Genomic DNA, 15,111 nt, shown 5'->3' on the forward strand with positions numbered 1-15,111 from the left:
GACAGATTATTTGCACAGGCAGTTACGCAGTTTGTAGGATTCTGTCAAAAAACATGCCAAATATGGCTGAATACTATGACCGAGTAAATGACTGTGCATATATTTTTACAAGCTATTATTAGGGCGAGCGAAGCGAGCCCTATCACTATTCGACAAACTATGCATTCTTGTGGTACACTTTACGGAAAAACTACTGCACTGTTAGGTTTGAGATTTAACATAGTAATTTAAATTCATGTCTAGATGTGTTATCAAACATAAAAATATCATTTTATAAACCTAAAAAAATTAAATAATGTAATAACACTTTGTATTACTACTAGCGCCATCTGTTGGCAAAATAATGAATTAACATTCGTGCTAATGTTAATTATTTATTTCTCTAACAGATGGCGTTAGTAGTAAAAAAATAAATATTGGACGTCGTAATACAAATTGACTAAGCCCCAGAAAAGCTCAAGAAGGTTTGTGTTGTGGGTACTCGGACAACGATACCTATGTGGTGTTTTCAATTTCATGTCGATGGTGCTTATACGCCATTAACAACGATGAATACAAAAATGGGTTAAAATTTTGGAATCAGACCCACCTCGCTTCGCTTGGTTTGATTCCCAATTTAGCATAGAGTTTGTGCGGAAAGAGAAGAGTCGTGGATTGTATTGGGCCCCATACATTCCACGACTCTTCTCTTTTCGCACAGACTCTATAAGTTTTTGTGAATACCTACTAGAACAATCAATCTTGCTGTATATTCACTGCGGAGGTCAATTTACTCATATGTTTTGTGACGCTGATGAACTGATCAGTCATGTTAAGTTAACAAACGTAAATCGGGTATTTTTAGTTCGAGAAACAGTTTTGGCGCCATTCATTTATTACGTAAGATGATTTTGGGGCGGAGGGGGGGTCGCAATTTTTTCTTACTAGGGGGAGGGAGAGGGTTTTTATAGTTCTTACGTAAGTAAGATCACAAAGATGCGTTTTTTTTAATTTCTACGAAATTATGACGTTTAAAATAATAATAATACTTCCACACTCTATGCTATAAAACACGGTGCAGAGTTAGCTTAAACGAGCTCAAGTACCTTTGTCCTGTACAAACGTACGTACAAATAAATATTCATAAAAATATTTTTTTTGAATAATAAACACTAAAACAAACCAAACGTGTACTCATGTTTTCCTTAAGATTCTAACGTAATATATGCTAATATAGGAGTGAGAGGGGGGTCAGCCTATTTTTATTATTTTTTTACATATAGGGAAGGGGGTCAAAAACTGGCCAAAATGGTCTTACGTAATCAATGAATGGCGCCTTTAGTGTTACTATTGCTTGGAACAGCTAAAATTATAAATTATAAATAAAGATCAAATTATAATACACACTTCAGCGGCTTAGGGCCGATATACACCACTGCAACTTGTATGGGAACTACACGCCAACTGCACGCCAATTGCAACGTCGGCGTGCAGTTCAACAAAATGGCCAGAACCCTGGCAGTTCCTAGTGGAACTCAGATTTGGTGCAACACAGGCACACGCTGTCTTAATCAATCGACACGTCTTGATGAGCACTTATAGAGCTGATGCCGAACCTTAGCTGTACCGAGTGGAACTCAGGTTTGATGCAACATAGAGACACACGATGTTTTGGACATCCGACTCGTCATGATGAGCACTTGGGAGAGCAGTACCCAAGATAGAGCTGATGCTGAACCCTGGCACTACCTAGTGGAACTCAGGTTTGTTGCAACATAGGCACACGCTGTTTTGGCCATCCGACTCGTATCGATGAGCACTTAGGAGAGTAATACCCAAGATAAAGCTGATGCTGAACCCTGGCTGTACTTATTGCAACTCAGGTTTGGTGCAACATAGACACACGCTGTTTTGGACAACCAACTCATCATGATGAGCACTTCGGAGAGCAGTACCTACCCAAGATAGAGTTGATGCTGAACCCTGGCAGTACCTAGAGTGGAACTCAGGTTTGTTGCACTTAGGAGATTAAGTACCCAAGATAGGTTTGGTGCAACAGGCACACGCTGTTTTGGTCATCTGACACGTCTTAATGAGCACTTAGATAGAGCTGATGCTGAACCCTGGATGTACCTAGTGGAACTGTGTGTGTGTGTTTATGTGCGGAGCAGCGTGATTACCGCCAGTAGGTGTCCAGACGGGATAGTTTTTCGCTCAACTGTGTGGTGTGGACGCAAAAATTAAATTCAAGGACATTGGCTCGCTGACCCAACATTATGTAAGAATGCCAGTTGGCTTCCTTACAAAAAGTACTGGGCGACCGTGTAGGATGTAATAATAAGCGCTTATGAAATTGTATATTATATGTGGATGATATTGGCAATTTGATTTTGTCGTCTGGACACGTTTTTAATGGACAAAGTGAAAGCTGTAACAGACAGGCGTACCAGACAGCAACCGGGGTCCGGTTAGTATATTTCTTTCTTGCTCTCACTTATAGCTGCGTTCTTAACGGGCCCACTCGATCGATCATGGAACAAGCCTCGGACTGGATCAAAGTCGCGGTCCGGTACGTTTAGGTAGGAAAACTCCGCGAGCCCTTACAAAGCTCTGCTTTTTGCTAGTATACTTTCACCTGACCGTTGTCTGTCTGTACTTAATCAAATCTTGTTAAATTTGATCCACTTCCCGGTTTCCGATTGAGCTGAAATTTTGCATACACATGTAAGTAGATCTCTCCATCATCAGATTAGCCCGATGGTACAATTATGGTACCATCGGGCTGATCTGATGATAGAGACAGGAGGTGGCCATAGGAACTCTGTGATGAAACAACGCAATCTAATTGTTTTAGGGGTTTTTAGAATTGTCTCGATGAGTAGTCTGTCGTAAGAAAAGTCCAGTCAGCGATAAAAGCTTGTACCAAATATGAAATTTTTGCCAAAAACTTATATACAGTACGGGTACAGGTGACAGTCCATTTCCAACCGCAGCAGCACTACTGTTCATTTTACTATGGAAATAGACAGTAACGGCGACGCGTTCAGTACCAGTAGTGCAGCTGCGGTCAGAAATGGAATGTTATTATGTTACCCTACGGCTCATCAGCTCATCACCTACGAAATCTGCCCCACCACGCTTGTGCCAAAAGTGACGTTTGATTCAAAATTAAGTTCAAAATGAATTGAAATGACACGTCTCAAAATAGATTTATTACAGCGGACAACAACAGTCACGTCCGTCCCCTCTGACACTTTTACGTGTCAAATTGGGTCGCAGATCTCTAACTTGGTGGAATAATTAAAATCTGTCTCGTAGCTCTGGCCCCCGGCGAGGTAATCATTAATGTCAATATTTAACATTTACATCTTTGTTTAATGTTATTAATTTCCACTTGTAACCATTTGTTTACACAACGTTTTCCCTCGTATTGGCCAAGCTTTCTCCCGCCGTTAAACCTGTAATAAATGTTCATTATAAACAGTTCAGATCTGTTTTGAAATAGGTTACCTATTATAATTAAAACAATACTAAATGAAATAAAAAAGTTAAAAAACACAGTGAACAGCTTTGGCAATATGTTAAAAGATTTAGGTAAGAAAGATATAGGTAGGTAGGCATCGAAAAATTATACAAGAGCTACCGACAGGGGTAACTGTGGTCCAAGTAACATAGGTTATTAGGTTTTATAGTAGATAGATCACTAGTATTGTGAATTCGAAATAAAATCTAAAATGCTAAATATCTTAATGGCATTGTTGTTTATGTGTAATAAAAATGTGCTTTATGAAAAAAAAAACACATTTAACTGATTTGCAAGACCGAAGTGATCCCATCCCAGCGACCAAAGTTTTGTGCGGTACTTACACTAAAAACCGTCATCAAAATTACTGACATAATTGTGTGATTTCAAATTGAATGTGATGTTTGAAAGTGCATTAAATGATGAAACTAACTGTTGTTTTTGCATCTTCCTGTAAGTACCTATAGAATGTTAGCAGAAGCTTAGGCATGACATTTTAGGATGATTTCCCTGGTTCGGTGCAAGACACAAATTATACGTTGATAAATGAATCAATGTAACTTAAATGAAAGCCCTTTTGCCCTTTGAGTATAATCCCCCAACACCCGTAAAGTTAACGCAAACACGTCCCTCAAATAGTAACACAGCGTACATCATAATTCATACGACCATGGCACTAATGTCCCTTGGGCTAGAACGCGTACCTACCAAGTAAACTTACGAATATCGACCCATTACTTTCTTAATTTCATATCTCCGTATAATGTTCATTTCAAAAACAAATTCTTTGGCGCACGAAATAAGATTATTTTTACGGTGTGGATAGGTTTATAAAAGTGATCTAAGTAGCGCGAACTCAGCGCCAACAGAACTATGTACTTATATATTTAATGACATATAATATCAGGGATATTACATTTAAATGAGACAGTGAATGAAAATCAAAGAAAACTGTAAGAGATCAATTTGAACTTAGGAACCAGGTAGCCGATTTTGAAGATAATAATTTAATACTTAAACAAATTTCATATGAAAACATCCGATGTCCGCTTTGAGTACCTACTTACAGTTTTTGAAAAAAAAAATATAAAAAAAAAAACAAACATTGGTAGTAGGATACAAAGCTTCATTAAACAGTTGTTTAGATATATCCATTTACTTTTGATTTTTTACAGTTTAATACCGGGGTTGATTGCGGTTGGATGTGAGGTTTAGTTTTAATCTTGCAGTTGTAGTTTAATTTATTACCTATCTCAAAATAGGCCCTGTGTTTATAAGTGCAAATTCGATCTTTTATAGTTTATGAATATTCTGATTTTCCTTCAGTCACACTGTAGCCGTAAGAGAGATAGAGAAAAGGATGGTACGGCCGTGCCTCTGTGTTTTGCTCGACTTGTCGGGGGCACTGCCGTGCCCCCAGATTCCAAGATGTCGAAGTGACAGGAAATCCGACACTGCTTTTAGTGTTAGAGTGTAACATTTATCGATTTATGTATAGTACCTATTAGCCTCAACATTTGCGACAAACACTTATAGCCGCAGACTACGACACGACATAGGTAGTTACGGGCTTTTTTCGCCAATCATTTCACATCTTACTTATGTCATTACGATTTCACAATATATTTGAACAAATTTCATATGAAAACATCCGATGTCCGCTTTGAGTACCTACTTACAGTTTTTGAAAATAAAAATATAAAAAAAACAAACATTGGTAGTAGGATACAAAGCTTCATAAAACAGTTGTTTAGATATATCCATTTACTTTTGATTTTTTACAGTTTAATACCGGGGTTGATTGCGGTTGGATGTGAGGTTTAGTTTTAATCTTGCAGTTGTAGTTTAATTTATTACCTATCTCAAAATAGGCCCTGTGTTTATAAGTGCAAATTCGATCTTTTATAGTTTATGAATATTCTGATTTTCCTTCAGTCACACTGTAGCCGTAAGAGAGATAGAGAAAAGGATGGTACGGCCGTGCCTCTGTGTTTTGCTCGACTTGTCGGGGGCACTGCCGTGCCCCCAGATTCCAAGATGTCGAAGTGACAGGGAATCCGACACTGCTTTTAGTGTTAGAGTGTAACATTTATCAATTTATGTATAGTACCTATTAGCCTCAACATTTGCGACAAACACTTATAGCCGCAGACTACGACACGACATAGGTAGTTACGGGCTTTTTTCGCCAATCATTTCACATCTTACTTATGTCATTACGATTTCACAATATATTTGAAGGAAAAATTTAACAAGATTTTGCAAATATCGTTATCATCCAATACTTGCCTGGACACGGCCCGGTCTAATATATTCGACCTGCAATGTAACCAGTTCTTATATACAATTACCACTTTGAACTTTGAAAGTCAGGTCAGATAACTGAATTAAAGCAGTTTTAAAACTTTATGAAACTCACGCACCGAAGCTATTACCTAACGTGATTTTACTCATTGTACATTCGATATTAATTAACTTATTTGATATCTTTTATATTTAGGTACGGAATAATCGCCTGTAAAACACTTAACGATTACATCCTGTATATAAGGCCGATCCTGATTTGAGCCGATTGGATGGAGTCTGTCTGCCTTTACAGATATAATCTAGTTTCCGTGTCAAGTTTTTATGACATTTGCCTTTGTTTAAAACGAGTAACAATTAAGTAGGTACTTATACAATATAGAAACTATAATTTTGCGTAACTCCCCTTAAAGTCGTATTGTTGAGAGACCTAAAGTTATCCATTAAACCCTCGTGTATTCACGGTAGGTAAATATTTCTTGCGTGCAACTCATGCTGCGGGGTTTAAAACTATCTAACCAATCTAACCAAGTAGCCGTGTCTGTTATCTAACCATGTCTAAATTTCAAAGAGATCCAACCTTTACGAGTAGTACGAGTACATCAGTCGCGCGCAACAAATGATCTCCATACTTAGTTTTAGAACTACTGGTCCTTGCATTTAAATTCTCAAAGCCAAAGGTGCGCCCTGTATTTAATTTGACTCATCTGAGGTTGTAATTATAATTTTATAATTTATTTTATCGTTGGGTTGTCGCAAGTGAGCTTTAACGAACGCACTCTAAAGTTGGCCTTGGCTTGTTCATAAAGACATAAGTACTCGAAGGTCACATACATAACCATAGAGGTTGATGTCGTAGTCTGGCGGCCTCAACACAGATACACACCACGTACGCGCACGCCGCCGCTTCCTTGTGTGCGTGTGACAAACAACAACATGTGACATACTGTCGGACCGCGAAAATGTTCTTCGCTTTTAGACTTTTTTAATACAGTCGCCTTTATAAAAAATGTATTTAATTTCCACCCTATATTACAAGAATAAGATGTAAATATGTATACTCAAGCCACTTTAGGCTTAGTCCAAAGTTCGATATTTTAAGTACTTAACAAGGGGCGGCTTTTTTTAATATTTATGAACTTCTCCTATGCCCAATATATTGCCAATTTATTTTTAATTGTATAAGAGATACAGTTTTGAATTTTGGTTTTATTTACGATTAAGTTAAAAGATAACATTAAACAAAGAACGAAATCGACGATGACTTCACTTTACAACTTTCGGAATCACTTTGCTCTCAGTAGTTCGGTTAATTTGTTCAATGCAAGGCTATGTAAACTTTACCGAGCACATACTATATACATATATAGAGTTCTCCTCATCGTTTTAGATAATGCCGACCCTAAATAAACCGAGCACAAAACAAGGTGAAAATATACCGATAGAAAATCTAAATATTGAAATAATCAAACCATTGAGAATAGTCGCTTGTAATCAATGTTTCGATTGTATTACGTACACGTTGGTTACCTCTAGTTTGTGATTGACTTGACTTCAAGATTTAAAAAAAGAATTTTTACACGTTATATCACAATCTAGACGTAATTAATTACCCTGAACATTATCTAATATTCTAAATCAGAGTCGTTAATGTTAGTCTGTAAGGGATGTAATAGGCCTTAGTTGCCTGAAAATAAGTTATATTTGATTCTATTTGTTTTTAACAAGTAGTATTTTATTCCTTACGTTACGTGTCACTTTTTTAGGCCTTTATTTGCTAAACTTAAATTAGTTTTTAGTTGAAATATTATGACTCAAGATTTAAAGGTAAAACGACTGGTCGAGTCTTTCTAATAGGACTAAAACATTGACATAGATTTTTAGGGACTGGCTTTACGGGCAATAAAAATGAGACATGACAGGGGCCAGTACAGCGGTGTGAAATCGCTACAACGCGATTGGTTGATGAGTTCGCATCACGCGCGCGATTGGCTGACGAGTTCGCATTACGCGCGCTATTGGTCGCAACTAGTCGCGTTAGACTGCACGATTGGCTGGAATTCGTGGGTAGCACCGCTGAACTAATACGATTTTTAGTGCCCCATTAGCCCGTCCTTAGATATTCTACGTCAATGGACTAAAACCACTGAGTCCCTGTGATCACTAGTGAGAGTAGTGAGTAGTGAGTGCAGTGTATTGTGTAGAGGTTGTAGGTCACCTGTGAGCGCGATGGCGTCGTTGGCGCGGACGACGCGGGACACGTGCGTGCGCACGGCCACCATCACGTCGTGGTTCGTGAAGCAAAACAAGAACGAGACGCACAGGCCCTGGACCCGGACAATTGTTTTAGTGACATTGTCTCGTGCTAAAATCATTGAATTATTACTATGTATAGAACCGACACACAACGAGTTGTTGTCGGCCGACAACAAACTATGGAAGCGGGGCGTGAATTTCGCGACCTAAACGCGTGAAGTGCCATGAAATTCACGACGCTTACGACGTTTTGGTCGCGTGGTATAGATTGCGCTTGAGACAATTTCATTGTTTGGTATAGCTTCCAAAACGGATCAAAAACTTTTTAAATATGTATCGAGCTTATATGTATGTCGGAGGCAGATCGTAAAATCGGCCATATCGAGATATTCCTAGGCATACCATGAAACGCCGCCATTTCATGATCTGACTAGCGACTACCAGCCATATCGTTCAAACATCAACGTTTGACGATTTGCCTAGCGACGTTTAGGCATATCAAATAGTAGGGTGTGATATTCCTAGGCATATCATGAAACGCCGGCATTTCATGATCTGCCTAGCGCGACCATCAGCCATATCGTGGAAACTCAAGGGGTGATATTCCTAGGCAGATCATGAAACGCCGGCATTTCGTGATCTGCCTAGCGACGACCAGCCATATCGTGCAAACCTCAAGGGGTGATATTCCTAGGCAGGTCATGAAACGCCGGCATTTCATGATCTGCCTAGCGACGACCAGCCATATCGTGCAAACCTCAAGGGGTGATATTCCTAGGCAGATCATGAAACGCCGGCATTTTTTTTTATGGTGGACCCTGGACATGGACCCTGGTAGGGCAGATCATGAAATGCCGGCGTTTCATGATCTGCCTAGCGCGACCACCAGCCATATCGTGCAAACCTCAATGGGTGATATTCCTAGGCAGATCATGAAACGCCGGCATTTCATGATCTGCCTAGCGACCACCAGCTATATCGTGCAAACCTCAAGGGGTGATATTCCTAGGCAGATCATGCCGAATCTTTTATAAGACAGATCGTGATATGCCTGAGTTAATTTTAGTCAGATCATGAAATGGCGGCGTTTCATGATATGCCTAGGAATATCTCATCAATTATTTTACGATGCGCCCGGTATGAAGCTAGGAATATCAACGAATACATTGGTCTGACCGATCTGCCGCCTCTTTTATAAGGCAGATCGTAATACGCCTGGGTTAAACTTAGTCAGATCATGAAATGGCGGCGTTTCATGATATGCCTAGGAATATCTCGATATGCCCAATTTTACGATCTGCCGCCGACATGTATAATATTCTTGTGGACATCATAATGTAAATGGATATGTTCAAACCAAATATATGACAAAAGCTACTCTTACCTAAACCGTTAAATATTGTATTGTTTACAGAAAATATGCTCGTTTACTTGATGAACATATTTGGCCCAACTGATGGTTAGAAAGAGATTACAGAGATTGTCAACAGTCTAAATAAAATAAAATTTGTTTACCGGAGAATAAAGGGTAAAAAAGTAGCTAATGAGTGTTCGTTAACTTGGTTGAAATAAAATTAGATATTCTTGCAAAAATCTAGTCATCCGCTTTTAAGATTTATGAATTTATGATTAAGAGACCTACCATATAATAGTTTCCTAAAACTTTTTTTTCAATACAGCTCTTTGCCCTATGGTTAACTGGTAGAGGACGTCATTTAACCTAATTTTTAATGAGAAATTATGGTACCTACCATATATCTTGGATATGGCTCGGCTAAAATGGAAATTAGCCGAGCGGTAAAGAACAAAACATCGAATGCTATTTTAGGTCGATGTTCATTCATGGCAATACAAATTGATTCGGATTATGCCATGTATCATGTATATTGATATACATATGCTGAATATTGATGAAGATTATATTGAATACTGTGTTTTAGAAGTGTTACTAAAATTACATTAATATTTTATTTTACGGATCTATTTACAAACATTGGTGAAATCATTGTTGTCACTTAGTTTTGTACTTAAATAGGAAGGGCGAACTACGAAGCAGATAAGGCCAGAATATTGGTAGATATGTCAACCACCTGGGGCCCTGTTACCCTCAGTTATGCCATCGAAATTTAAATAACTTCATTTACACATTTAATGAGGGTTTTCGATGCCCAAAACTCGAAAGGGCCAAGCAGAAATAATATTGGGAATTAGGTGTTTCATTTACGATTCAACCGGCCACCTACGCAGCCCCGGTACGCATAACAACCGAATGTGACATTGTATACCCTTGTAGCATTGTATTACCTTTAACATTAAAACCTATCCGAATTTGATTAAAATAACGCACTCATATTGATTAATCAGTTGCGAAGCCACCGACGGACAAATGTTATAAAACACCCCTTTATTTCCGTCGGGGTTTAAAATTTTTTTTTACTTAGCATTTTTATTATGCGAAAATAGTATTAACTATTCTATATTGTATTTATTAGTGAGATAGTGAATAGTGAGTGGCGTGACATGATATCAATATGCAAGAATAGTGTAACAACGTGTTTTGTACGGTTATTATGCTGTTTCTTTCTTGTTGCCGTTTCTAGTGTTACTTAGTAGTTAATGTCGCCTTACGACTTGTGAATACCATACTGTCGCAAGTGATTTCTTCCATTTGATTCCATTATTCAGTGCACGTAGGCTGTACGTTTACGACATCTTTAATATTTGGGAAACTGAATAGATTTATTTAGGTATCGAAAAGTTTTATATTTATTATCATTTGCCTGCTTTTGTGACGCACGAATAAGTAAACAAATATATCACACCGACGAATAAGTGATTTATGTTATTATTCTCACGCATTTCACGCAAACACAAGGAAAAAAACAGAGAATACAGTTAGCCCTATGATATGTTACCTAGAGATTGTGAATGATGGCCGATTACGAGAAAACGGAGAAGACATTTAGTCCTACGATACATTGTGTATGATTGTATTGATGACCGACTACGACATTTCAGATAAAATATGCTACAAGTAGACACATTAACAATAAATATAGAAAGTTAAAATGCAGTAGCAGAGTTATCTCGAGAGTAAGTAGCTTAACCTCCTAAAGCCTAATGTACACTACAATGCAACACACTACTATATTACAATGTACACTACGTTTCAATCTAATTAGATCCTTTCAGTAGCCAAATATTTTATTTTATGCATTGATTTCTTTCTGAAATAAACCAAATTCATCCCGACTTTTCTGCTGTTGCGGATTACCAAACGGACGAATGTAGTTCATATCAATGTAGTCTTGTACTGCGTGCGTCCTAAGTCTTATCAAGCCTATCATTACAACTTTTAGCACCATAAGTGCGGTTTCCGGGTACACATGGTTATTAAGTATCAAGAGATCGAGCCTCGATAAGGAAAAGTCACTGTCTTAACACAATGTTTTGCGAATTATGTAGCTGAAGTTGGGCAGAACTAAAGACCGTGGTTTACTCGTTGGCTCGATGCCCAGTTTTGGATCATGGCACATAATATTATTAAGAAAATATGGCGAAGACGTTTAAGTGTCTGGCTTTTCTGATTCTACGAATTTAACAAAACTAACCAAAAAAACGGCATTAGGGTTTTGTAAGTATATAAATATGTGTCAAACAGATAATTTTCCAATGTTTGACAACAGAAATCAGCTAAATATCACAAGTTTTGTGATTGATTGAATTAAGAATGTCTTTTTCAACTACGGTCCAAAAACGAAATTGTCCCAAGGGTCCCAACCACACAACAACAACCTACTATTTGCTTGAAACAGTTACATAAGGTTATAAAAAAAGTTAATCGTCATAGATAAGATAGGCTAAAAAGCACATGAAACAGACGATCAGTGCCCAGCGATCTGTGGGGTCAACATCGTGTTGGAGTTACCTTGCAGTCAATGGCTTATAAAACAACGAGACAGTTGGGTAAAATAGTTACCTGTAGGCTAGTGAGCAATGCAGAGAAGACCTGGTATACCTTCTCCCCGGCCGCGCCTGGCGACGGGTGCAGCGGAATTAGGACGAAATGTAACCCGAACAGGGGGATCTGAGAACATACATAGGTACTGTTAAGGTGACAGTCCATTTCCAACCGCAGCTGCAGCGATTGCTTTTAGTTTCGGAAATCAAAATCAGATGGTTTTTTCGCTACTGTTAATTTTACTACGGATATTGACAGTAACAGCGACGCGTTCAGTGCCAGTAGTGCAGCTGCGGTCAGAAATGGAATCTTACCCTTAAATATAAATTGACCACAAAGCCTTTCGGAACGTTCAATCCATTTTCGCATCGATCAATTCTCAATGTATCCGGTCCTGGCAGTACCCATTATTATATTCTGCTACCAGTACAATGAAAGTAAAATAAACATCTTTTAATCTCAGAGGCCGTTGAAATTCATTTATCGTTATCCGTTAATTTAACAGACGTTTTTTTTTATGAAACGAGGTTTGTTATTCTATATCACCAAAGTATAGTGTCGATGATACGAAAATAGATATGTAAGTACTTACCCATGACTTAAACTTTGTGGTCCTCTAGCAATACCTAATTAATTAATAACCAATAATCCCACCCAGCGTTTTAGAATATTTATGTAGTTAACAGTAATATATGGTAAACTATTGTTATTTACGATCGGTCGTTTTGGTACCTATCAACGTTCCGCAAGGCCACAACGAGCACTGCCAAGTATCTACACATACATATATACATATTAGTATACTTCGTAACACTTACAAGTATAAGCGCGGCTCTGGCGGCTTTCCTCGTAGCCAGACGAGCTTGCTGGTTGGGCGTGGGGGCTAACTTGGTAAGCAGCACGCGGACCACGTTCACGAGAAATACTGGCAAGTAAGAAAATACATGTCAGTAGGTAGGTACTCGTTAGTCGTTATACCTTTTTAGTATCGATCAAAACGAATCTTGTCACAAGCTGAATCTTATACGGCACAATTCGAACAATGCTTATGAGATGAACAATGCGATACTGATCTGTCAGTGAAGAAATGCCACTTTTGACACGGTATCGTATCGCTGTGACATCTTATAAGCATTGTTTGAATTGGGCCGTTAGAATCGCGACGCATAAGAGCCCAATTCAAACTTGCATTGTGACATCATTTTGATGTCACACTGTAAGCTGGAATTGGCCTCCAAGACGGGTTACCGCATCAACGTAAAGGTGTGATCGTCACGTCCTTGCTTGAAATCGTTTATTATAGGTAATTATAATCTGGGAGACCGAGCTTTGCTCGGTAAATATATAAAAACTAAAAAATGCGCGTTTTTCGCCCCTGAAAACCCCCATATACCTAACAAATTTCATCGAAATCGTTAGTGCAGTTTCCGTGATCCCCGAAATATATAAATATAGCTGGTCAAGCAAATCTTGTCAGTAAAAAAAGGCGCGAAATTCAAATTTTCTATGGGACGATATCCCTTCGCGCCTACATTTTTCAAATTTGCCGCCTTTTTCTACTGACAAGATCTGCTTGACCAAGTATATACAACAATTGCTCGTTTAAAGGTATAAGATTCATTACTAAAACGGACTAACAGTATGCTTTGAGCAAAATTTCTATAGTAACATACATATTTAGGAACTATGCCGGTCTTTTTGTTCTAGTCACGATGTCTAGAGTCTAATGTTGTGAATTTAAGCTTGGAAGCGTAAACTACAAGACTCGAGTCGCGACTTCTGAGTCTAGAAGCCTCGAACCTTAAAGCCTCGAGTCTCGACCATATAAGCCTCAACTTAATAAGTTCGCGTTGCTGCTTACGAGCACAGAAAACTCGAGTATTTAGGCCTCAAGCTTTAAAGCCTCCTAAGCTTTGAAGGTTTAAGTCTATAAGGTTTGTAGCATTTAAGTCTTAAAAAGTTTTTAACAAATTAGAATAATCAATGCCGTATTTGATAGTTAAACAGGGTGCCCGTGAGGAACCCGAGAGATTTTAACAGCATAATCCTGAGGTCGTTAGAAGTAAAAAAACCGGCCAAGTCCGAGTCGGACTCGCCCACTGAGGGTTCCGTACTTTTTAGTACATATTTGTTGTTGTAGCGGCAACAGAAATACATCATCTGTGAATTTCAGCTATTAAAATATTAAATATAAATTTATTTCGGTTCAAGAGATACAGCCTGGTGACGTGACGGACGGACGGACAGACAGCGGAGTCTTAGTAATAGAGTCCCGTTTTTACCCGTTGGATACGGAACCCTAAAAACTAGGTAGACCGCCACACCGGACACCGTCAAATTAAAGGTTAAAAATAAATACACAATAATACTTTCTGCCTATAACGCTCGTTTTTTGAGCTCTTAACGCTTGACTCAGGCCTTCAAGGTTCGGGGGCTTGAGCTTTCAATAGGCCCGAGTTTTTAAAACTTGGGTTCTCTATGAAGCCCGAGTCTTAAAGACTTACTCTTAAGAGCTCATAAAAAGCTTGAGTCGTTAAGGTTCTGAACCGTTTCTGAGCTCAAACCTTTAACGCTTGAGTCTTCAAAGCTTAAACCTTCAAGGTTTGCAAGTCTTTAAGGTTTAAAAGTCTTCAAGACTAGTCTTTTAACAACACTACTAGAGTCAGATTTCATAGGCTAGTAGGTAACACACAAAATCAGGAATTATGTGTTAACGCGGGTCATCTGCAGCTAATACAGATCAAATAAACTACCGGCCTGAAAAATTAGGCCTGGGCGGCGTGGAGGTGGGTCGGGAGTGGGGAAATCGCGATTAGGGGAATCTTTGAAACTACAACGTAGTAGTTCGGTTTGAACTGTGAATTGTGATTCGCCAAAATCTTGCAATTGAAAAAGCTTGTCTTTTGACAATACAATTATATAGATATATGTTACGGATTTACGTTAAGGCGCCTTTCGGATTCTCAGATAAAAAAATTCAACTTAAATAATCAAAACAAAATCTTCTTTTTTCTCTGTCACTTAATTATGATGTAATTGTAAGATGAATCACCAAAGTAGCTTAAATTACTTTTTTTGTTTTCAATGA

At 38.4% G+C, this 15,111-nt stretch overlaps 1 protein-coding gene across 1 annotated transcript in view; it reads right to left on the bottom strand.

Annotated features, from left to right (window-relative positions):
* Positions 1–3,324: 3,324 nt before the first annotated feature.
* The window catches only part of LOC134661066 (calcitonin gene-related peptide type 1 receptor-like), a 29,369-nt gene continuing 17,582 nt past the window's right edge, over positions 3,325–15,111 (bottom strand). The window contains exons 9-12 of the mRNA XM_063516965.1: positions 12,842–12,948; positions 12,042–12,149; positions 8,025–8,133; positions 3,325–3,437 (exon numbers count right to left, since the gene is read on the bottom strand). Of these exons, the coding sequence (XP_063373035.1) occupies positions 3,388–3,437; positions 8,025–8,133; positions 12,042–12,149; positions 12,842–12,948 (374 nt within the window). The 3' untranslated portion in view covers positions 3,325–3,387. The remainder of the gene's footprint in view (positions 3,438–8,024; positions 8,134–12,041; positions 12,150–12,841; positions 12,949–15,111) is intronic.

This window comes from Cydia amplana, chromosome Z (assembly GCF_948474715.1).
Source record: "Cydia amplana chromosome Z, ilCydAmpl1.1, whole genome shotgun sequence".
NCBI lineage: Eukaryota > Metazoa > Arthropoda > Insecta > Lepidoptera > Tortricidae > Cydia > Cydia amplana.